The sequence below is a fragment of the Tenrec ecaudatus genome, chromosome 3 (assembly GCF_050624435.1).
Source record: "Tenrec ecaudatus isolate mTenEca1 chromosome 3, mTenEca1.hap1, whole genome shotgun sequence".
Classification (NCBI taxonomy): Eukaryota; Metazoa; Chordata; class Mammalia; order Afrosoricida; family Tenrecidae; genus Tenrec; species Tenrec ecaudatus.
The window spans coordinates 135,991,137-136,014,104 of NC_134532.1; the positions used below are offsets into that span (position 1 = coordinate 135,991,137).

Genomic DNA, 22,968 nt, shown 5'->3' on the forward strand with positions numbered 1-22,968 from the left:
AATACAAATACTCCGTGTTTAAACGTGCTGAAGAATAGTAAGTCTACTCACCTGCCACCGAGAGTAAGACTCAGGCCACAGAGAAGGACGCACCTGTCTTTGAATGGCGGACCCCAGAGGGTCCCGAAAGGGAATCCCCACCCCCTCCCGCGGGTCGACACCTCCCAGACAGGAAAGAGGGACTTTTCAGCGCCAGGCCCCGTGTGTTCGGCGGCACAGTAACCCCAGGGCGCCCCGCTCCCCGAACCCGCCGGGGGGCTTCTCCCCGGGCGCCCCTTGGCGGGCGGGGCCGGGCCGGCTGGCACCATAAAGCCCTTTATTGAGGCCCCCGCGTCACGCGGCCGCGGGCCCTGGGCGCCCGGGCAGCGCCCGCAGGAGGGAGGCGTGTGTGCGCCGTGCGGGCCCGCGGCGCGTGCACGGCCCTGTGCGCTAGCCGGGCGCGCGCTCCGCCATCGGTCCACTGGGGCCGCGACCCGCGGAAACACCCGGACCCCCGGTAATCAGAGGGTGCGATGGCTGGCGGGGCGCCCCAGCCCGCGGGACCCGCTCCCCGAGACCAGCCAAACCGGCCGCACCGGCTGGTCCACGCTCCCGCGGAAGAAGCAGGGTGGGGCCGGGCATGGGAAGGTTGCGAGGGCGGAGCCCGTCCCTTCGCCCCAGGCTCGCACCCCGGCCTCGGGAGGCCCCCCCTCCCCCGAGAGCGAGCGGGAGGGCGAGTGGGAGAGCGGCTTGGAGCTTGCCAATTTTACAGTTCATATTTTCGAATAACAGGAAACTCTGGAAGTGGGGGGTGGGGTGGGGTGTGGGTGAGGGTGCTGGGAAGTAAGGGGGGCGGGTGGGGGTGTCCCGAAGCTCCTTTCCCGGCAGGGCCATTTGTGGTTTAACATTGCCGCACCCACAGCTACATTTTGGTGATGCGGCCTTTGGGCTAGATTGGCAGGTTCCGTCCAAGATCAAATACCAGGACAGAACGCAGTTGGGTGTTCACCGATTTCCTGTCCCAAGATGACAGATCTGAACTAGAATTGTCTCCGTACATGGTGGCAGGAAATGAGAAAAGCAACTCATGGAAATAAAAGAGAACACGGTTTGACTGCAGCGATTCGGTCTCAATGAATATTTCTTACAGGTTGTCTGATAGTTGAATTTCAGCATCTCTTTTTTTTGTATTTGGCTATGTAAACATTCCAGGGAATAGCAATTGGTTTGGTGCGTTGCAATCATTTCTGGCAAAGTGACCTGAGGGCCTGTCATTCCATCAGGCAGCTTTGCAGAGGAATTAGACTGGAATAATTCATCATGGCGTATGGCTTGCCAAGAAAGAACACAGTGAAAAACCTTTTGGGGCACAGTTGTTTTGATGTGTAAGTATTTTCATGGTAAGTATTATTACTACGGGTGGGAAGGATCCTTGCTAAAGTGAAATTATTGCATATCTTTACCCAAGCCCCCTGGGGGCGTCGTTGTTCCGCCTTGGGCTGCTCACCAAAAGGCCAGCAGTTTATAACCAGTAGCTGCTCAATGTGCCTGTGAGGCGTGACCCTACGCACCACAGAATGAAACACTGCCTGGTCCTGCACCTTCCTCACGATTGTTCCTAGGCCAGAGCCCATCTTTGCAGCCTCTGTGGCAATCCGTCTACTTGAGGGCCTGCCCCTCTGTTGCTGCCCTCCCACTTTACCAAACATAATGTCCTTCTGCAGGGACTGGGCTCTCCTGACACTATAGCCAATGTCCAAGAGGCTAAAACAACAATAACAGCAACAACAACAACAACAAAATCTGTCTTGGAAGAAGTACAGCCAGAATACTGCGGACACAGTGTCAGGAGAGACCAGTCCCTGGAGTCGGATCTCATCCATCTGCGACAAGATAGAGTGACACAGTGGCTGCATGGATGGTGTCGAACACAAGAACAATTGTGTTAGGGCAGGCAGTGTTCCCTTCTGTTGCACATGGGATTGCTATGAGCTAGAACTGACTAGATGACACTTGACAACAACAGCCACCACAGCTGATGCTTTATGGGACAAAAAGAGAGACTTGTAAAGAGTTACTGTCTCAGAAACCCACAGCGGAGTTCTCTCCTTTCCTACCGGGTCTCCATAAGACCGAATTGACTTGATGTCCATGAGTTTGGTTTTTTGGGTTTATACGTTTCTGTTTCTCATGAGATATTGGATTATGTGAGTGAGAGATTTCAGGTTGTCTGAGGGTCCCTGAGGAGCCCTCATCACTCTGCTTCAGAGTTCAACTTCTAGCTGAAGGGTCAGCTGTTTGAACTCACCAACTGCTCTGTGGGAAAAAGCTGCAGCAGACTGCTTCTGTAGAAATGTACCGTCTTGGAAACCCTTTGTGGCAATTCTGCTCTGTTCTTCTGGAGTGCGGCATTCATCTTCCCAGCAGTGTGCTGGGGGTGGTGTTTAATTGGGAGGAACCCGAGAAGTGCAAATGGTTTGTACCAGTCTCCTAACCTCGAGGTTGGCTTTTCAAACCTGCCTACCAGAGCCAGGGAAGACAGGTGAGAAAACTCCGTGGAGCAAATGTGTGAAGATTAAAGCCAAGACAAATCCACGTGGTAGACAAATGGGCTCGTCATGGGCCTCACTCCACATAAACGGTGTTTATTTTGATGCTGAATTATTTTTAAGGCAATTGCTTTTGTAGGACTTCATAAACTGTTTTCCATATATGAACTAAATTAGAAAACTCAGATTCAGGGATGTAGTTTGCTCAAGGTTAAAGCGGTATAGAAAGAATGGGGAGAATCAGAAAGTCTGTCTTCTTAGGCCAAAGCAACAAGTTCACCTACTGCCCACTACCTTAAAAATACTTCTTTCAAATAGTCAAATTCATGTAAAAATGCCCTGGCTAGACTTGTGAGCAACGTGTACAATGATAGGTAAAAAAGTATTGCTAGGACGATTCTAGTTGATACCTGCCCGGGCTTCTTTATAACCAAACATGTTGACACCTGTCTCTGTGCTCAGTGGATGACTGCATACAAGTCCTCTCAGCGACACACTCCTCTCAGTCTCAGGAAGGTGCTCTCCAAACAAAGGCCCAATGCAAAGCAGGGCTTCCAAGGGGATCTGCTGGGCCAGTTCCATTCAAGGCAGAGAGTTCAGCTCAGAGCATGATGGCGACTGTCTTTCTAGGATTCCCAAGGGGTAACCTGGATAGATTTTTGGAAGGACGCAGGATGATCCTGGGGGATTATTATGAAGAAATCTTAAGGAAACTGAAAACAGTATGGAAGACAAAAAGTCCAGGAAAGTTGCACCAATGCCTTGTTTTCCATCACAACAATGCCTCTGCTCATTCTTTAAGGGTAGGCTGTCCTATGAGAATTCCATTGGGAAATCTTACCACATCCACCTCACAGCCTGGGCTTTGCCTCCTTCAGACTGCGTTTTCTGACTTAAGTGCAAAGAATATTGAAAAGACACACCCTTTGTGCCCCTTCAGGGTGTCGACACTGCTGGTTAGTCATTGTGTCGATCATGGTGTCGATCTTAATTCCATAGCGTTTTCAGTGGTTGATTTACTGGAAGTAAATTCCAGGTCTTTCTTTCCAAGCACTTCTGGGTAAACCCAACCTCCAACTCTTTGGTTAGCAGGCAAGTCCTTTAACTGTTGTTGTTAGGTACCATTGACACTGCACATCTGTTCCTATGTGCAGCAGACTAAAACACTGCCCATCCTGTGCCGTCCTCACAATTGTTATATTGCAGCCACTGTAACAGTTCACTTTATTGGGGGTGGGTGTGGCTTGGGGGTCTCTTCTTCTCTTTTGATGACCCTCTGTTTCATGAAACATGATGTCTTTTTTCCAGGGTCTGGTCTGTCCAGATAATATATCCGAACGATGTGAGATGAAGTCTCATCATCCTTGATTCTAACGAGCATCCTGGGTGTACTCTTCCAGGTCAAATTTGTTTCTGTAAAAAAAACCAAATTCTTCAGGCACCCATGATTCTTTCAGTGGCCTTCCTCAACATCACAATTCACACACATCAGCCCTCCTTATTCCTTGCCCCACGTTCACACATGATCGAAACGACCATGGCTTGGGTCAGGTTCACTTCGGTCCTCCCAGGGACACCCTGGGTCTTTAAAGCTTTAAGGCGCTGTTTTGCTCAGCACATGCCCACTTCGATTTCATGACTGCTGCTTCCATGAGCATTGACTGTGGACCCAAGCAAGCCGAAATCCTTGATCACATCTATTTTTTCTTAATTTATCATGATTGTGTCTATTGGGCCCATTGTGAAGATTTTTGTTTTCTTTGCCCTGAATTGTAACAAAGAAATTTAACCCGCAGCTCCAGGTTTGATTTTCCTTACCTAGTGCCTCAACTCCTCCTTGTTTTCAGCAAGCAAGGTATTGTCAGCGGTATAGCAAAGGCTGTTAGTGAACCTTCCTCCAGTTCTGATGGGCCATTCTTCCCTAAGCCCAGCTTCTCAGATGATTTTCCACCGTAGAGATGGAATGAGTGGAGTGAAAAGAGACAGCCCTGGCTGGCGCACGCTTTCCTGGTTTGAAACCGCGTGGCGTCCCTTTGTTTTGTTCAAACGATTGCCTCTTGATCTGTGTCGAGCTATCTTATGGACAAAATGAAGTTGAGTATTTTAATGAACGCTAACTCTTAGTGGAGCTTTTTAATGTTGCAGTCTGAGATTTCATTTTGTTTCTCTGTTTTTCTTTCTTTTTTTGTAGTTAGTTCAAGAACTGTTTGTTGGCCTTTAGGAGTGTTTTCCAGACCAGTCTGTTGGAGCACTACTCCCTGGCCCCAAAGTCCACCTTCAGCATTCCCCGGGGCCCTGCGCCACTCCATTCCCTTGCTGTTCCACTGCACTCCCCCAGTGCTTTGCCTCGGTGTGGCGGGATCAGATCAGGCGCAATTCCCACACTATGTCTTTGGTGTTGTGTCCGGTAGGGCTATGGGTCAGTGAGGGATGTTTTGTCTCATAGTGGGGCTGGCCATGTGGTCCTCTTTGTGGACTGGCTACACCAATCAGGGAAATCGTCCTCACGGCCTAGTGGGCCAGGATGTGCTCCACTCTCTCCTCCTCCCCCTTCATCTGCTCCCATGTGCTCCGATGAGATATGTCCCACTCCCTGAGTTGCAGATTCAATGCCATCCTTTGGAATAAATTCTTCTGTGGGGAGGAGCAAGTGTCTACGTAGTAGTTGGGATTGGGGCCGGCCCCTCAGACTTCTCCACTGGTTCCCTACTCCATGGCGGCATGTTGCATTCATATATTGGAGCACTGCATTGAAGTCTGGTTCCTCTTTCCCTGTGGAGATATAAACAGTACCTTCCCCTTGGGTGGGTTAGTGCTCTGTGCCCCTGCTACCCATTTCTTTCTTTATTATTTATTTTCCTTTCCCCACCTCCTTTTTAGGTGTCTACCATATGGATCCCTGGATTCGGTCTGGTCCCTGCCATACTACCTGGTCCTCACCTCAGGAATGTTTGTATACAGTAGCTTTTTCCCTATGACCCTTTTCCTTTTTTTTTTTTTAAAGCTTACCTCAGGGGACTCATGTTGTACTTGTCCTTTTGTGCTTGGCTTACTTTGCTTAGCATGATTTCCTCCAGTTCTTCCCATGTAGTCATGTGCTTCATACATTCATCACTGCTTTTTAGTGATGCATAGTACTCCATTGTATGTATGTACTACAGCTTTTTTTTTTTGTACTACAGCTTTTTAATCCACTCATCAGTTGATGGAAATTTGGGTTGTTTCCAACTCCTTGCAGTTGTGAACCATGCTGCAATGAACATTGGGGCACAGATGTCTGGCCTTGGTTTGTTTCTTGCCTCTTCTGGGTATATGCCCAGTAGGGGGATTGCTGGGTCATATGGTAACTCTATTTCCATCTGTTTTAGGTATCGCCAGATCGATTTCCATAGTGGTCGTACATACTTGCAAGCCCAGCAGCAGTGGATGAGAGTTCCTGTCTCCCCACAGCCCCTCCAACACTTGTTGCTTTCTGATTTTTTGAATTGGGCTACCTTTGAGGGTGTTAGTTGGTACCTCATTGTTGTTTTAATTTGCATTTCTCTTATGGCTAAGGATTGGAAACATTTTCTCATATGTTTTTTAGCCATTTGGATTTCTGCCCCTGTGAAACTTCTGTTCAAGTCCTTTGCCCACCTCCTCAGTGGGCAATTCGTTTTTCCCTTTTTGAAAGCTAGCAGAGTATTGTAGATTTTAATAATAAGGCCTTTGTCTGATGTGTCATTGCTAAAGACGTTTTCCTAGTCCATGGACTCTCTTATTACTCTCTTGGTGAATTCTTTCGATTACACAGGTGTTGGATCTTCAACGTATCCCATTTGTCAATTTGTGCCTCCTCTGTGTTTGTGTCCTTCTCTATTTCTGATACCCTATGTCTTCCCTGTGCCAAAGTTCTCGAGTTGTTTCCAATTCACTCATTGATTGCCCTAATAGTTTGGGGTTTAACTTCAAGGTCTGTGATCACCTTGAGTTTATTCTTGTGCATAGAGTGAGATAAGGGTCTTGCCTCATTTTTCTGCATGTTGATACCCATTTTTTCTCCAGCACCACTTGTTAAAGAGGGCATCTGCTTCCCATTCCTGTTTTCTGAAGGTTCTCTTGGTATTAGTGATTAACGTATAACTGCAGTATTCTGAAAAATATAACACTTTTGAGATCTTCATGAGTGAGAAGCATGTAAAGATAAGAAACGTGGACTGTGGGTTTGGTATTTGGATACACTCAGCTTTTAAATACTCTCTCTGGGTCTTAATTATTTGATTGCTGAACCTCAGTTTCTTGTTTGTAAAATTATGATCACATTTACTTGCTTGGTAGTTCTAAGGGTTGCAATTAGACCACACACTGTTGTGTGTGAGATGCCCTGAACAATGCACTATTTCTATCTGTTTAATATGTACACATTTCATACATATGTTCACACACATATTTAATCTACCTATGCAAATATTTGGGAGAAAGAGGTGTCCTTCTACTCCTGTAAATAGTTCGTCCTGGAAACACAAAGGGGCAGCTCTTTTTTTGTCCCATGGGGTCAGAATTGACCCAGTGGCTGTGGGTTTATTTTATTTGATACTATTATTTATGTTATCATCTTTGTTTACCTACTTATCTACCTATATGCATTGTTATCCATGTATTTTTTTTAAAGTTTGATAAATTTAATTTATTTCCTTCCCCGTCCTACCCTTTCCCTCCTCCCTCACCCTGGCTTCTCTGTGACCATCCAATGGCTGCTTAGTTTGGCATGAAAATAATTTTTCAATTTTATCACAATGGTTGCATAAGGTACATATCTTTGTGGGATTGACTAACCTTGCACAGCATAATGCTTTCCAAATTCCTCAATGCCATGATATATTTGACAGTTTCATCCTTATTCTTTAGGGATGCATAGTACTCCATTGTGTCTGCAACAAGGTTTATACATCCATTTGTCCACTAGAGGGTGTCGAGGTTGTGTTCGTCTTGCTGTTGTGTATACTGCTGTGACAAACGGGTGCGCACACCCAGCTTGTGCTTTGTTCCGAGTTCATTTAGAGTGTGTGCTGAGTAGAGAGATTACTGTGTCACATGGGACTTCTATTCCCATCAATTTGAGGTCGTGCCATGCCCCCCCTTCATTTGTTATTTCATATATTTTTGAATGTTTCTATCAGAGCTGTATGAAGTAGTGTCTCATTGTTGTTTTCCATTGTCTTTCTTGAATTGCTAGTGATTTCGAATATTTCTTCTTGTGCTTATTGGCCACCTGGATGCAATTCTTAGTGAACTGTCTACTCATATTTTCTGCCCATTTTTAAATTGGATTGTTTGTCCTTTTGTTGCTGCTGTTGTTGAGGTACTGTAGTTTTCTGTAGATTTTTAAGATTAACCCTTTACCAAAAATATCATTGCCAATTTTTTTTTGCCCAGTCAGTGGATTCTCTTTTTTCAGGCAGTCTACTGTTGCCCATGTGTCGTAGTGGGTTACTTACTGGGCTGTCAACCCATGAAGTCAGCAGTTGGAAGTCAGAAGCTGTGGGAGAAAGAAGCAGCTTTCCACTCCTATACACAGTTACCATCTTGGAAACCAAAGGGAAGTTCTTTCCTGGCCTGTAGGGGTGCTGTGAGTCGGAATTGACTGGCAGTGAGATTATAGTTTTAAAATTGGAGCACACAAATGTTGTATTTTTAGGAAGCCTCAGTTCTCTATTTTAATTTGATGTGGGTATTTATTATTATATGTAATAGGGTTGATGTCTTGAATTGGAGACCTTAAGTTTGTCCTTATTTTTTCATTTATGATCTCTATAGTTACAGAGTTTATGTTTAGGTCTATAATCTATCTTGAGTTTATGTTTGTACATGGTGTGAGATAAGGGTCCTGTTTCTTTCTGCAAATGGAGATTCAGTTTTGCCAGCACTGTTTGTTGAAGAGGCTGTCCATTCCCCCACATTATGTGTTTCAGCCCTTTATAAAAAAAGCAGTTGTCTGTAGATGTATGGTTTTATTTCTGGGTTCTCCATCCTGTTCCATGATCTGTGTATCTATTGTTGGACAGCACTAGACTGTTTTGACTACTGTGGCTATCTAATAGGGTTTATTTATATATTTATTTTGTAGTAGGTTTTAAAGTCACAAAGTGAAAGACCTCCTAATACTCATTTAAAAAAAATAGTTCTTTGCTTATGTTGGGTTCCATACAAAGGAGTGTCTAAAACAAAACAAAATATAAAAAAAACCCAAAAAACAGAATACCTTTTTCAAAGTTATGTATTTAAAAAAAATTTTTTGACTTTTAAAAATCATTTTATTGGTGCCTCATACAACTCTTATAACAATCCATACATACATACATCAATTGTAAAAGATGCAATCTTTTCAGAACCTTTAAATAGCTTGATTAGCAATGTGAATTCCAAATGTACTATCCCACTCACATCCAAAAAACAAATGAGCATCATCTTGATCTTTGATTTTATTTGACCAGCTTTATTTGGAGTGAGGTGAAGATGGCATCTTCCATTGACTTGACCAATGTTTGCTTTCAGGATCATCAGAATTGCACTATGTCTCGTCACCAGTATTGACCTTGGGGAAAAAAAAGTCTGGGTCACTTTAGAGCTGTTCTTTCAAAGCATGGAATGTTTCTTGGTCAGTCAGAACTCGGGGAATAAATTTCCCCGAGACCATTCTCATTCCCAAATCTTCCATTAAAATTAGTGAAATGGAGCTCCAACTTTCCCATCTCTTTAGTTGTTTATCGTCTTAGGTCTCTGAGCACAAGTCCACAAATTTTGTCCACATTTTTGTCCATTTGGGAAGTTGACAGACATCCAGAAGGAGGTTTGTCATCAATCCATATTTCATCTTTTATGAAACAAGAAAACCACTATACACTTGAGTTTTTCCCTATAACACTGTCCTTGTAAGCTGCATTCAACATCACACCAGTTTCCACAGCATTTTTTCCAAGCAGAAAATAACACTTCATTGCCCCATCCTGTTCTTTTAAATCAGCCATTACAAAAAATGAGGTTCAAGTGAAACTGCTTATATGAAAAAATCCACTGTGACCAGAGAGAACCTCCCCAGGTGATGCCACTGGGTGCACTAACTCAGAGTGAGTTGCTCCATGCTCCCCTAGTGGGGAAAATGCATACTATGAAAGCTCTGCCCAGCGGAGCTTTTTTCCTGTTCTGTTTTGGTACCCTCTCATGTAATGCTAGGGATTAGCTTTTCTATTTCTCTGAAGAACAATGCTGGGATTTGGATCCAAAGTACATTATATTTATAGTGTGCTTTGGGTAGTATTGACATTTTCACAATAATCTTCGGTTTCTTTCAGTTTCTTGTAGTAATCTTTTGTAGTTTTCTTTGTACAAGTTTCTTGTTTCCCTGGTTAGGTTGATTCCTACGTATTTCATCTTTGGGGTGCTTAACTGTCAGTGGTATTGTTTTCTTGGTTTCCCTCTCAGCATCTCTGCATTAGTATACAGTAACTAATTGACTTTTTTATGTTGATCTTGTAGCCTGCCATGCTGCCAAACTTTTCAATTAACTCCATCAGTTTCTTTGTTTAGCCTTTGGTGTTTTACACATATGATGCTATATCATCTGCAGTTCTATTTCTTCATTGCTTCCGTAAACAGTATGAAGGATGATATCTGACCTCCTCTGGCCTCCCTCTTTTACCTATTCCGACACCAAACCATTCATCTACATCTACACCTACATCCACACCTGTGCTGGGTGCAATAATTCATGGCAGTGGCCACACAGAACTCCGATCATACGATCAAGGCGGCATACTAGATGGGTTAATGGCTATCAGAAGCCAGGATGAGTACAGAGTCAGCATGCAGTCACTGATCCTTAGTAACACTTTTCCTCAGCCCCCAGCCAAGCTTCTTATTGGTCTGCAGCCTCTCAGCCATGTGGTCCCTGGCCAGGAAGCCAACCTGTGCCTCACAGGCCCATGACTTTGGCACTGCTCCTCTGTTCTGTCTCATGGTTTTCTTGCCTCAGTCTCTGGTCTCAACCTAGCTCCTTTGTTCTGCCCCATGTTCTCCATGCCACAGTCCCTGGTGCTTCTGGTCTCTACAGAGATCTCAAACATACTCGTCTTCTGAGGGCCGTAGGCTTTCTCTCTGCTTTTGAGATGGCTCTTACACACAGAGGAACAGCTTTGAAGTGTGACTTTTATCATTCAGCAGACCATATCCTAAAGTAAAAAAAAAAGGTGCGATATGGTTTACACACTCTACTCAGGTGGAAACTTAATCCTACCTTAATCCTGGTCATTGCCATAGCTGAGAACTCTCTCCAAACTGGCGTTATAACCACAGGCATAGATGATTATGGCGCAAAAGATTGCCACTAGAAGGGCCACATTACGTAGTTGACTTGAGCACAGAATCAGAGAATTTGGATCGCGTGAAGAACACCACATCATGATTTCAGGGAGGCTGATTTACGCCTTTGATGTGCGGATGACACAAGCGTGTTTGCTGAAAGTGAGGAAGATTTGAAGTCTGCTGATGAAGATCAAGAATTGCAACCTTCAGTATGGATCACAACTCAAACTGTAAAGAAAATAAAATCTTCACAGCTGGACCAATAGGTAACATTATGATAAACCAAGAAAAGATTGATATTATCAAGGATTTTGTTTTGCTTGGATCCATAATCAATGTTTATGGATGCACAGAGATAAAAGATCAAATTGCATTGGGTAATTCTGCTCCACAAGACCTTCTTTAGAGTATTAAACAGCAAGGATGTTACTTTGAGGACTGAGGTGCCTCTGGATCTTGTCACGTGCCTTTCTGCATCTACTGATATGTTTGTTTTAAAAAGTAATATGGTGGATCACATTGTTTTTCTAATGTTGAACCATCCTTACCTACATGGTATAAATCCTTGATCATTATGTGTTCTGTGAAGGGTTTATTCAGTTCTATTGGCTAGCATATTGTTGAAAATGCTTACATCTATGTTCATAAGGGATATTTTTCTTTAATTTTCTGTTTTGGCAAAGTCTGCCTAAGTTTGGTATCAGGATTACATTTGCTTCATAAAATGAGTTCAAGAGTTACTGTCCTTTCCCGTAGTCTGGAAAAGCTTGTGTAGAACTGGTGTGCACTCTTCTCTGACTGCTTGATGGAATTCCCCAGTGAAGCTGTCCGAGCTTATGCCACCCTGCTCTGTCTCTTCTTTCTCATGTGTTCTGAGAATATCTTGTTTCTGAGACATAGCATTGTCTTTATGTTTATTCCTTTATGACCTGTTTTTATGTTTCTTTCTTGATGTTGACCAGGTGATATTGAAGTGGATACTGTTTTTTGCCTGCTAGTTGTAGCTGTTGACATTTCCAGGGAGGCTGGGCCATTGGGTGACAGCTGAGTCCAAGAAATGAATGATGACAAACAAAACCCAAAACAGAGTCACACAAATCGCAGAATCTAACAAACAATATCGCCCTTCTCACATAGGCAACAGAGAAAAAAGAAAACAAACAAGCAGTAAAATAAAACTCCAGGAGGTCGGGGAAGCCCCTCTCAAAGCCCGAGCCGGCCGCTGGTGACCATGTCCTTAGTCAGTTTGGAGGTTGCTGTAGAATGTGAACCAATACAGAAGTAGCTATTTCTAAAGACAAAATGGCTCTGAAGGGAGGAAGAATACAAACACCAGAAAAACCCAGCCGGTTCTTCCAGAGAGGCGTCTTTTCCTCAAAGCAGGCCCGAGAGTCTGCATCTTCCTTCCAGCGAAGGATCAGAGCATGGCTGAGTATCAAATTACAGCATCTATTGTTGTTAGGTGCCATCAAGTCGGTTCCAACTCATAGCAACCCAATGGACAAGAGAAGGAAACCCTGCTCGGTCCTGTGCCATCCTCACAATTGTTCTTACATTCGAGTCCATTGTTGCCGCCACTGGGTCAATTCATCTCATCAACGCCCTATCTCCTTTTTGCTGCCCTTCTCTTTTACCAAGCATGATGTCCTTTGCGGGGAGCTGGTCTCTCCTGGCAGCATGTCTAAAGTATATGAGGCAAAGTCTCATCACCTTGCTTCTAAAATCCATCATGGCTGTACCCCTTGCTGTCAATAGTATTTTTCACCAGCACCATGATTAAGATGCACTGAGTCTTCTTTGATCTTATTCAATGTCCAATTTTCACACACCCATGAAGTAATTGAAAATACCATGGCACAAGGGGAGCAAAGCAATGGAGTCCCCTGGGAATACCAAAAATAGATTTTGGGGCACCCCATCAGAATCCACCTACTGGAAAACACTCCTGCAGGTCAACAAACAGACCTGGAACTATTTATAAGCTTTTCTTTTTTTGTTGTTGTGGTTTGTTTTGCTCTGTCTTGTTTTTGTGCTTACTAATGTTTCGGCATGTCTATCTGGATAAGATAGGCAGGATAAACAAGCCAGAGTCTAAAACAACGGGACTGATGGTTCCAGGGGACATGGGAAAGGGGGAGGCAGGGAAAATGAAGAGGGGTGTCAACCAACCCAGGGACAAGGGAACAACAAGTGATCTAAAATTGATGCTGAGGAGGGTGTAGGATTCCTGGTAGGGCTTAATCAAGGGCAACGTAGCTGAGAAGAATTACTAAAACCTAAATGAAGCCTGAAAATGATAGTGGGACAAGAGGAAAATAAAAGGAAATAGAGGAAAGAACTAGAAGGCAAAGGACTTTTATAGAAGCCTAAATACAGGCATGTACATATGTAAATATATAAAATGATAAGGAAATATATGTACATATATTTATATGTTTAGTATTAAGGTAGAAGATGGACATTGGGCCTCTACTCAACTACTCCCTCAATGCAAGAACACTTTTTTTCTAACAACCCAGCATTCTGTGATGCTTACCTTCTCACATGATTGCTGAAGACGAAATGGGTGCATAAGCAAATGTGGTGAAGAAAGCTGATGGTGCCCAGCTATCAAAAGATATAGCATCTGGGGTCTTAAAGGCTTTCAGACAAACAAGTGTCCATCTAGCTGAGAAGCAACAAAGCCCGCATGGAACAAGCACATCAACCTGTGTGATCACGAGGGGTTGATGGGATTAGGTAGCAGGCATCAAAGTCCAAGAACAGAAAATCATATAAATGTGAATAAAGGGGAGTGTGGAGTGGAGACCCAAAGCCCATCTGTATACAATTGGACATCTCCCTACAGAAAGGTCATAAGGAAGAGATGAGCCAGTCAGGGTGAAATATAACACTGATGAAACATAAAACTTTCCTCAAGTTCTTTAATGCTTCCTCCCCCACACTATCATGACTCCAATTCTACCTAACATATCTGGCTAGATCAGAGAATGTATACCAGTACAGATAAGAGCTGGAAACACTGATCTACATACAATCTCTTCCTAGGGGGACGGACAAGAGAAAAGTAGGTGAAGGGAGACAGTGAAAAAAAAATTACAAATTATCAAGGGTTCATGAGGGAGGGTGGGGAAGGGGGATAAATGAGGAGCTGATATCAAGGGCTCAAGTAGAACAAAAATGTTTTGAAAATGATGGCAACATATATACAAATATGTTTGACATAATGGATGGGTGGATTGTGATAAGGGCTGTATGAGCCCCCAATAAAATGATTTTTACAAAAGAAAATAAAATACCATGGCTGGGGTCAGTTGCACCTTATCCTCCAAGTGACATCCTAGTCCTTCAAAACTTTAAAGAGATCTGTGCAGTGCATTTACACAATGCAATATGTTATGTGATCTCTTGACTGCTGCTTCCACGAGCATTGGTTGCAGATCTGAGTAATATGAAATGCTTGACACTTTCAAACTTGTCTCCATTTTTCATGATCCTGTCTCTTGGTCCAGTTGTGAGGATTTTGATTTGTAATCTATATTGAAGATTGCACTCCATGATCTTCATGAGCAAGTGCTTCAAGTCTTCCTCACTTTCAGCAAGCAAGGTCGTGTCGTTTGCATAGCACACACAGGTTGTCAGTCATCCTTGCTGCAATTCTGGAGGCGGGTTCTTCCTCCTACAGGTCAGCTTCTCTGATAGCTCCTAGCATACAGATTTAATTGGGTTTGCCAGGACACAGCCCTGATGTACACCTTTCCTGATTTTAAGCCATGCACCGCCCCCTTGTTCTACTCACATGGCTTCCTTTTGGTCCGTATACAGGTTGTGCACGAGCACAGGAGAAGTGTTTTGGGGTTCTCAATCTTCTGAATGCTAACCTAGTTTATAATGATTTACACAACCAAATGTCCTTGCATAGTCAACAAGAGATAAGTAAACACCTTTTCGTATTCTCTACTGTTAGCGAGCCCTTCTGGTAAATATCCTTCCTGCTCTGTCTTCTGTATCTGGCCTGAATTTCTGGCATCCCCCTGTCTATGTACTGCTGCAACCTTTTTTGAGTGATCTTCAGCATTCTTTCTTTGGAATGGGCACAAATCTGGATCTCTCCCAGTCAGTTAGCCAGTTAGCTCTGTTCTAAATTTTTGCACATAGGTCAGTGAGTGTTTCCAGTGCTTTGTCAGTATGTTGAAACATTTATGTTGAAATTCTATCAATTGTTGTCTTGTTTTCCACTAATGCCTTCAGTGGGGTTTGGACTTCTTCATTCAGTATCATCATTCCTTCATCCTGTGCTACCTTTTGAGATAGTTGCATGTCAACTGGTTTTTTCTGGTACAGTGACTCTGCGCACCCCTTCTGTCACCTTTTGGTGCTGCCTGCATCATTCAGTGTTTCGCCTGTAGAATCTTTTACTAATGCAACTCGAGGCAGTGTCTGTAGCCACTCTCAAGTATGTGGGCAGTTGTCTCCTTTTGGCCCCGAGGCGATGGGGGAGTCCATGTAGTTCTGTCTCCCTTTCGCTAGCGTCCCTTGCAAGAACTCATCATTTCTACCCTCCCTTGGCATTTGTAGCTACCAACCTCTGTGAGCTTGTTTGGGCCCTGGGTATTTCTCTGTTCACCCAGTGTTTGTGGCGAGCAAGGGGAGGAGCCCAACACACTCTCTCCTAATTGGATGCAATGAAGGTTGTTTTGCACCATGGGGAAGGTTGTTTGGCAAGTAGTTGACCCATGGAGAATTCAATGTTCTTTCCAACTCTTCGCGTTTCACTCTTCAATTTCACAGCCAGTGTTGGCCCACTGACTTCTCCTACTCCAGGTTTTCCCTTCTTTTCTATTTACTTGGGATCTTTGCTGCAGAGGGTGGATATAGAACATCTGTCTAGGTTGCTATCTTTTACCGGAAGCTCAGAACCCTCGATCTTACTATGAACGGATTGTATTAATTTTAGGGGGGTTATATTGTGAACAAATAATTCCTGGCATAATTTCTAGTGATTTTTAATGCAGCTGTATAGTAATCAATAAAAGCTCATTTTCTTTCTAGAGTTGCCACTCTGGGAAATCCTGAATGCTGTCCTATAAAGCAAAGTCTCTAGTGGATTGAGCTTCTGCTAAGAATGCTGGAAAGATCTGAGAACAGTTAGTGGTGGCGGTTGACTAGCAGAATGAAGACAGCAAAAGTCCCCAACCTGTCCGTGTGAGGCTGTAGAAATGGCAAATATTTTGTTACTTAATTACCACAATAAAAAAAACCTAGTTGAAAGTGGAACTAAGAATTAACACAATGTCTTCTGTATGACATACGGTAGGTGCTTAAATAAATATTTATTGAATCAAATAATGAATTTGTATCCCAGACAGGAACACTGGGACCTTGCCCTGCTTACGAAGACCTGGTACACAAATCTAGCCAACATCAGGTTGCCTTTCTTGGAAGAAATTGCATTTGGTAATTCTGTGCACCTTAAACCTTATGCCACCTCCAAGAAGAGTCTGCTCCCCTCAGTAGAAAGTAAGTTCCTCAAGATGTACTTTCATAAGTAAAAATGTCTTATGTGTCATTTTGTTTATTCTCAAAGAAACCTTTCAAGATATTTAACCATACCCCGACTCTCCATCTTTGTAGCGTAGTTGTCTTGTTCAGCATTAAAGAAGGGGATTTTTGGCAGTGCGATAAATATTCAGTTTTGACTAATGCCGGGTGAAAAATGTCAATTCAGTTGCTCTGTGTACTTTTCTCTCTCTTTTTCCAGGCATCCAAATGGAAAGGAAGCATGAGATGAAGCGCCTAGAAGACCTCAAACATCAGAAGAACCGAGCGCAGGAAATTCCATTTGCCCTAAGGGATAGGCCAGTTGGGTTGAGAAGGCCTCTTCCTCCTAAGTGACAATCATGCTGTCACTGAATTCGGGCTTTGTTTTTGTACACATCCAAAAGGGATGAAGGGCTCCAACGCCTTCACTGTGTAAGGTGCAGTGTCGACATAGGAGTGCCCGGATGGATGGGCCAGCTCCCCACACATGGGTTGGTGGACCAGTTTCACAGATCTCCTGGGTCCCTGCGCACACTTTTCCCTCTGTCACAGCTACAACACAAAGTAGATGAAAATGCAGTTGGAGTTGAGTGATTTGTCCTGTCTATTTTGATTTTTGTAAAGTTGCCATAAGGGAAGAGAACACCTTTGTCCAAGATGTTATTTTGAAGAGACATGTTGAGTTGGCTTTTTTGAGACTCCAAGGATGGGCCACACAGAAGACGAGAGAGATTCTTTGAAAAATGATGAATTGTTACAAATTTATTTGGCTAAGAAAAAAAATGTTAAGTTTCATTGTAGTGACTCCCTAGTTTCCAATTAAATATTTATTCTTTTTACATGGTACGTTCACAAGGAGGACTTACTTTCTTTTTTCATTTCTAGAAAGTTGTAAGACATTTTTCTTCTGCCTAATTTCACGTGAAGTATATGTGCATGTGTGAAAATGACATGAAAACACAGAGAAGACTTTATAATGAAGAAAATTCTGATATTTACTCAGAATAGCTGGGGAATGGGGTCATGATTAGGCAAATACTGCATTTGGAGGAATGAATTTTCTGAGAATTTAAATCCAGTAAATCTCTCTAGATGCCCAAACCATATTAAACCCATTTAAGTGGTTTTTACATGGTTCTGTAGGAGTTTTAGGATCTTCTGGTATCTTAGCCTAATTATGGAAGGTACCATGGCATAGTATGGGAAAGAACTTTACATCTGACTGCCTTTTCTCAAGTCCCACTTTGGCCACTTATGTCAATGGGACATTGGGTAACTCACTGTATGTCTCCACCTGTTTTCTTATGTTTAGAGTAGGGACAATATTTATACTTAGTTCACAGGGTTGGCATGAAGATTCTTGGCACACAATGAGAAATGCTCTCATGTTGACTATGGCTGGAAGCTTCACCACCCTTGTTACACTGTAATGTAGGTATATTATTTATGCTGGCTGCCCTCGGGTCAACCCATGGTCACCTTATGTACAACACAAGGCAAATGTTGCTTGGTCTTATGCTAACCTCATGTCACTACAATGTCTTTAGTCTATTGTGGCCTTTGGCCAATCCATTCATTGGAGGCTTTCCCATGCACTCACTGGTCGTCTTTGATACTGAATATGATATAACTTATGTAAATAATACTTCTTGATGACCTACCCACATGATATTGGACTCTATAACATTTTATTTCATTGGCTGATTTTCAGATGGAAATTGTTAGGCCTTACTTCCTAGTTTGATTCAGTTTGAAAGTTCTGCTGAAACTTGTTCACCATGGTTGATCCTACCGATGTTTGAAATACTGGTGGCATATCTTCCACCATATAAAAACCAAACCCACTGCTTTTGAGTTGATGCCAAATCACAGTTGATCCTACAGGACAGGGCAGAACTGCCCCTGTGAGTTTCTGAGACTGTAACACTCTAATAGAGTAGAAAGCCCCAACTTGTAACCACTACACGACCAGGGCCCCATAGAACTTTTACAAGCCACTACAATCCAACAAATTAATATATGGTAGAATCAAATATAGAAAATGGATCATACTGAACTGACCCTATTTAACATTGTGGATACTAGAAGTCTTACATTTTCCAAGACATGATTTTGTTCTTGTCAGTGTCTGCATATTGGTTTTTCATTTCAAAGTATGTCCTGATCATCTATCTAAAAAATGATCCCTAGGGATCAGCTAGACACTTGTGCCTTGTTCTTAAAAGCAGCTAAAAGAATTTGGAAACACCTCAGTGACCAATGGCACTACAGGGGACAGCACTGGAGACACAGTGTGGGAATTGCACCTGACCTGATCCCACCACACCGAGGCAAAGCACTGGGGGAGTGCAGCGGAACAGCAAGGGAATGGAGCGGCAAGGTCCCCAGGGAATGCCGAAAGTGGACTTTGGGGCCAGGGCATGGTGCCCCAACAGATTGGACTGGAAAACACTCCTAAGGACCAACAAATGATCCTTGAACTAACTACAAGCTTTTCTTTCTTGAAGTGTTTTGTTTTGTTCTTTGTCAGTGGTTTGTTGTCTGGTTGTATACTGTTGCTTTGTTTTCCTCTGTCTTGTTTTCGTGCATGTTATTATCTCCACAGGTCTGTCTAAATAAGACAGGCTGGATGAACTACCTGGAGGAAAAACAACGGAACTGACAGTTCCGGGGGGACTTGGGATAGGGGGAGGTGGGCTGGGGGTAAGGAAGTAGTGTTAACAAAACCAGGGACAAGGGAACAACATGGGACCCAAATTGGTGGTGAGGGGGGAGTGGCATGCCTGGTAGGGAATGATCAAGGGGAAGGTTGCGTAAAGAAGAGGTATAGCTGTAACCCAGGTGGGAACGGAGCATGGTAGTGGGGCAGGAGAAAAGTCAAGGGAGATGGAGGAAAGAGCTAGGAGGCAAAGGGCATTTATAGAGGTCTAGAAAAAGACATGTACATGCAAATATATATATGAGGATGGGGAAATAGATCTATGTGTCTATAGATTTAGTATTAAGGTGGCAGAAGGACCTTGGGCCTCTACTCAACCACTTCCTCAATGCACGAATACTTTCTTCTATTAAATTAGCACTCTACGATGCTCACCCTCCTGACACAACTGCTGAAGCCAAAGCGGGTGAACAAGTAAATGTGAAGAAAGCTGATGGTGTCCGGCTATCAAAAGAGATAGTGCTGGGGTCTTAAAGGCTTGAAGATAAACAAGCGGCCATCTAGCTCAGAAGCAACAAAGCCCACATAGAGGAACACACCAGCCTGTGTGATCACGAGGTTCCGAAGGGATCAGTTATCAGGCATCAAAGAACAAAAAAATCATATCATTGGCTGCACACCTCCATGATACGATCGCTGAGGACAAACAGGTGCATAAGCAAATGTGGCGAAGAAAGTGGATGGTGCCCGGCTATCAAAAGGGATAGTGTCTGGGGTCTTAAAGGCTTGAAGGTGAACAAGTGGCCATCTAGCTCAGAAGCAACAAAACCTACATGGAAGAAGCACACCAGCCTGTGCGATCACGAGGCGCCAAAGGGACCAGGTATAAGGCATCATGCAAAAAAAAAAAATACCATAGTGAATGAAGGGGGAAGTGCAGAGTGGAGACACAAAGCCCATTTGTCGGCCACTGGAGATCCCCTCACAGAGGGGTCTAGGGGAGGCGATGAGTCAGTCAGGGTGCAATGTAGTACCGATGAAGAATACAGCTTTACCCTAGATCCTGGATGCTTCCTTCCCCCCAACTACCATGATGTGAATTTACCTTGCAAGACTGGATAGAGCAGAGGTGGTACACTGGTGCATAAAGGACCTGGAAGCACAGGGAATCCAGGGTGGATGATACCTTCAGGACCAGGGGTGTGAGGGGCGATACTGAGAGTAGAGGGTGAGTGGGTTGGAAAGGGGGAACCAATTACAAAGATCTACATGTGACCTCCCTGGGGGACAGACAACAGAGAAGGGGGTGAAGGGAGATGCCGGATAGGGCAAGATATGACAAAATAATTATAAATTATCAAGGGCTCATGAGGGAGGGGGAAAAAAGAGGGCCTGATGCAAAGGGCTTAAGTGGAGAGCAAATGCTTTGAAAAAGATTAGGGCAAAGAATGTACAGATGTGCTTTATACAATTGATGTATGTATATGTATGGATTGTGATGGGTGTTTTAGAAACCCCTAATAAAATGTTTTTTAAAAATTGGAAACAATAAACATTTCTTGATATCTTTCCTGTGTAACCTGAGTATCAAGTTATGGTGTCCTCAGGATTCATTTATGGGAAACTTAAGTATTTCATATTTCATACCAGAATTTTATACTTGTTACTTGGTGAGATAAGTTGGAAATATAAGTTATATGTGCTTATATTCTTAACAGTTTCTTTGGCTTTTTGGCTTATTGCAAAAAAATTCCCACGTTAAAAAAAAATTTAGTGTTAGTTGGGGAAAAGTGGTACCTGAGAGAGCTTTAGGAGCCCTGATATTCAGTAAGCATTAGACTGGGAACCATAAGGTGCAAACTCAACAGCACTCTGCAGGAGAAAGATGAGGCTGTCTGCTCCCATGAAGGCATATAATCTCAGAAACTCTATTTAGGTTCACCATGACTCGGAGTCGATGCAATGGTAATGGGGTTTAGACCTTCCCAGAGAGAAAAAGTGTCAGCTTGCTGCTTTAAGAGTCTTTGAATTACACAATGTTTGGGGGCAGATGTTTAAAACTGCACCTATTGAAATAAAATTATGCTGCAAATGAAATTCAAATAGTAAATGATAATGTGTTGTCTTCTGAAATGGTATAAAGCAGGAATGGTTTCTTGTTTATCTCAGCATCCAAGTGCCTAGTCTTATACCTAATTCATATAGCGTGTCAGTCTGCATTGATTGATGAGAAAGTTCCCTGAGGATACAAGTCTATAGTGCAAAGGCATACCCTTGGTTAGTGTTTGCTCTCTCTCTCTTTTTTTTTTTTTTGGCTGTAGGATGATTTTCATTGAGAGGCAACCATAATGTGGTTGAATGTGGAGCTTAAACAATTCAGGTCTCAAAGATCAGAATGAGGAACCCCCTGACAAACTGATAAATTACTAAATTGACATCTTAGGGTGGATACCGTAAATGAGCAAATCAGACCATCGGGACAACATCGGAAGTGCAGGAACCAAATAGTGGAGAGCACACAGCTCACGAAGAGGTAACAGCTCTACCCTGCTGATGCCTTGGGAAAGAAGCGCAGGGGGAAATCTTCAATATTTCAACAGAAGCTGGAACTAAGCCAACAGAAAGAACACGGCTTTGTTATTATGGAGAATTACAACATCAAAAGTAGTGACAAAAAAAAACCCCTTTCATGTCCTTAGTATCCATCGACCATTAGGAATACATGGCCAATTTTACTTCCCCTTGTATTAGAACTTAAATTTTGAGCTGCCGATTTGTAGAAGGCTGTGGAGGACAGTGACCCAAAACCAACTGGTAGAATCCCCACATAGATTAAGTCTCCATAGACTTCCTTCTGATCAGTAACCAAGAACGGAGCCCTAGTGGCAGAGTGCTTGCCTTGGGAAGAAACCATCAGGTGCTCCGCAGAAAGGTGATGCTTTCTACCCCGCAAAGATTGACAGATTTACCTTGTCCTATCTGGTCAGCAAGAGTCAGAGTTGACGTGATGGTAGTGAAGTTTTTAAATTTTATAATCTTGCCCTGAGCCAAAGCACATTGGAAACTGGATTAATTCCACCCTTCTCCAACCAGCCCAAAGGGGCCGTCTCTTAGGGGCTTACCTGGGCATGTCCTGGATTGGCAGTACAGGGGTCACATAATCATGAGTCCTGCCCTATCAGTCATGTCTTGGTCAGAAGGCCTTGAACCAATCTTGTGAGCTCCTCTAGCTAACATATGTGTCCTAATCAGGGGCCTATTCCCTCCTGCAACTACGATGTACTGATCTGCCACCAAATCATAAATTTGTAGCAGTTTTCTTTGTTTCGTGCCTGATTGATCTAGTGGCCTACGAATCCTCAGACACCATTATGACGTTGGGCTAATGGTCTGGCTCATCTGGATCATATGTCTGTATCTTTAGGTTGTCTTAGTTCCTTTTAAGATTTAATAAATGCTCTCTTTAAATTATATTTGAGACCAGGGTCTCTTCTGTACCCTAAAACACCCTACACACTCAGTTCCCCAGTCTCTGTCATTAGATTATTTTGGGGGAAAAAATGTCTTCATTTTAGTTCATCTGCTTGATCACTATGCCACCAGAGCCTGAGAGTTTTGCAAATGTGAATACTTCCAGTTTCATAAAAGTACTTTTCCAATAGCCATTGAGTCAATTCCAAGATGTGGACCAATCCAAACATACCTATGGGGTCACTTGTGCATTCTCAGTTGGACTTCTGATTACATAGTAGCTGCGCCTGACAATTGCTGCTCTAAAATTATTTAGAAGCTATTGTCCAGAATATCTTCAGATACGTTTTTCTGCTTTGTGATAAAGATCACTTGCTAGTGGGGATTTCCCTGTTACTTCTAATAAGGGTTTGTACCCTGGAGTCACAG

The 22,968-nt window shown here is 43.3% G+C and overlaps 1 protein-coding gene across 3 annotated transcripts; it reads left to right on the forward strand.

Annotated features, from left to right (window-relative positions):
• Window positions 1-356: 356 nt before the first annotated feature.
• Window positions 357-20,565, forward strand: C3H4orf36 (chromosome 3 C4orf36 homolog). 3 transcript variants are annotated; one of them, XM_075544048.1, is made up of 4 exons: window positions 357-496; window positions 1,263-1,364; window positions 16,234-16,388; window positions 16,630-20,565. In XM_075544048.1, the coding sequence occupies exons 2-4, from the start codon at window positions 1,300-1,302 to the stop codon at window positions 16,761-16,763; spliced, it is 354 nt and encodes a 117-aa protein (XP_075400163.1). In that variant the 5' UTR covers window positions 357-496; window positions 1,263-1,299; the 3' UTR covers window positions 16,764-20,565. The 3 variants fall into 3 exon arrangements, with proteins under 3 accessions (XP_075400163.1, XP_075400164.1, XP_075400166.1); XM_075544049.1 differs by having other exon boundaries at window positions 371-496; window positions 1,192-1,364; XM_075544051.1 differs by lacking the exon at window positions 357-496 and adding an exon at window positions 880-1,129.
• The last annotated feature ends 2,403 nt before the right edge of the window (window positions 20,566-22,968 follow it).

What these genes read in the sequence shown, in the direction of transcription:
- C3H4orf36 (XM_075544048.1), top strand. Translation starts at nt 1,300, where the DNA reads ATGGCGTATGGCTTGCCAAGAAAGAACACAGTGAAAAACCTTTTGGGG. An exon ending in GGGCACAGTTGTTTTGATGT is followed by an intron (nt 1,365 to 16,233) that starts GTAAGTATTTTC and finishes TTTGTATCCCAG; the next exon opens with ACAGGAACACTGGGACCTTG. An exon ending in TCTGCTCCCCTCAGTAGAAA is followed by an intron (nt 16,389 to 16,629) that starts GTAAGTTCCTCA and finishes CTCTTTTTCCAG; the next exon opens with GCATCCAAATGGAAAGGAAG.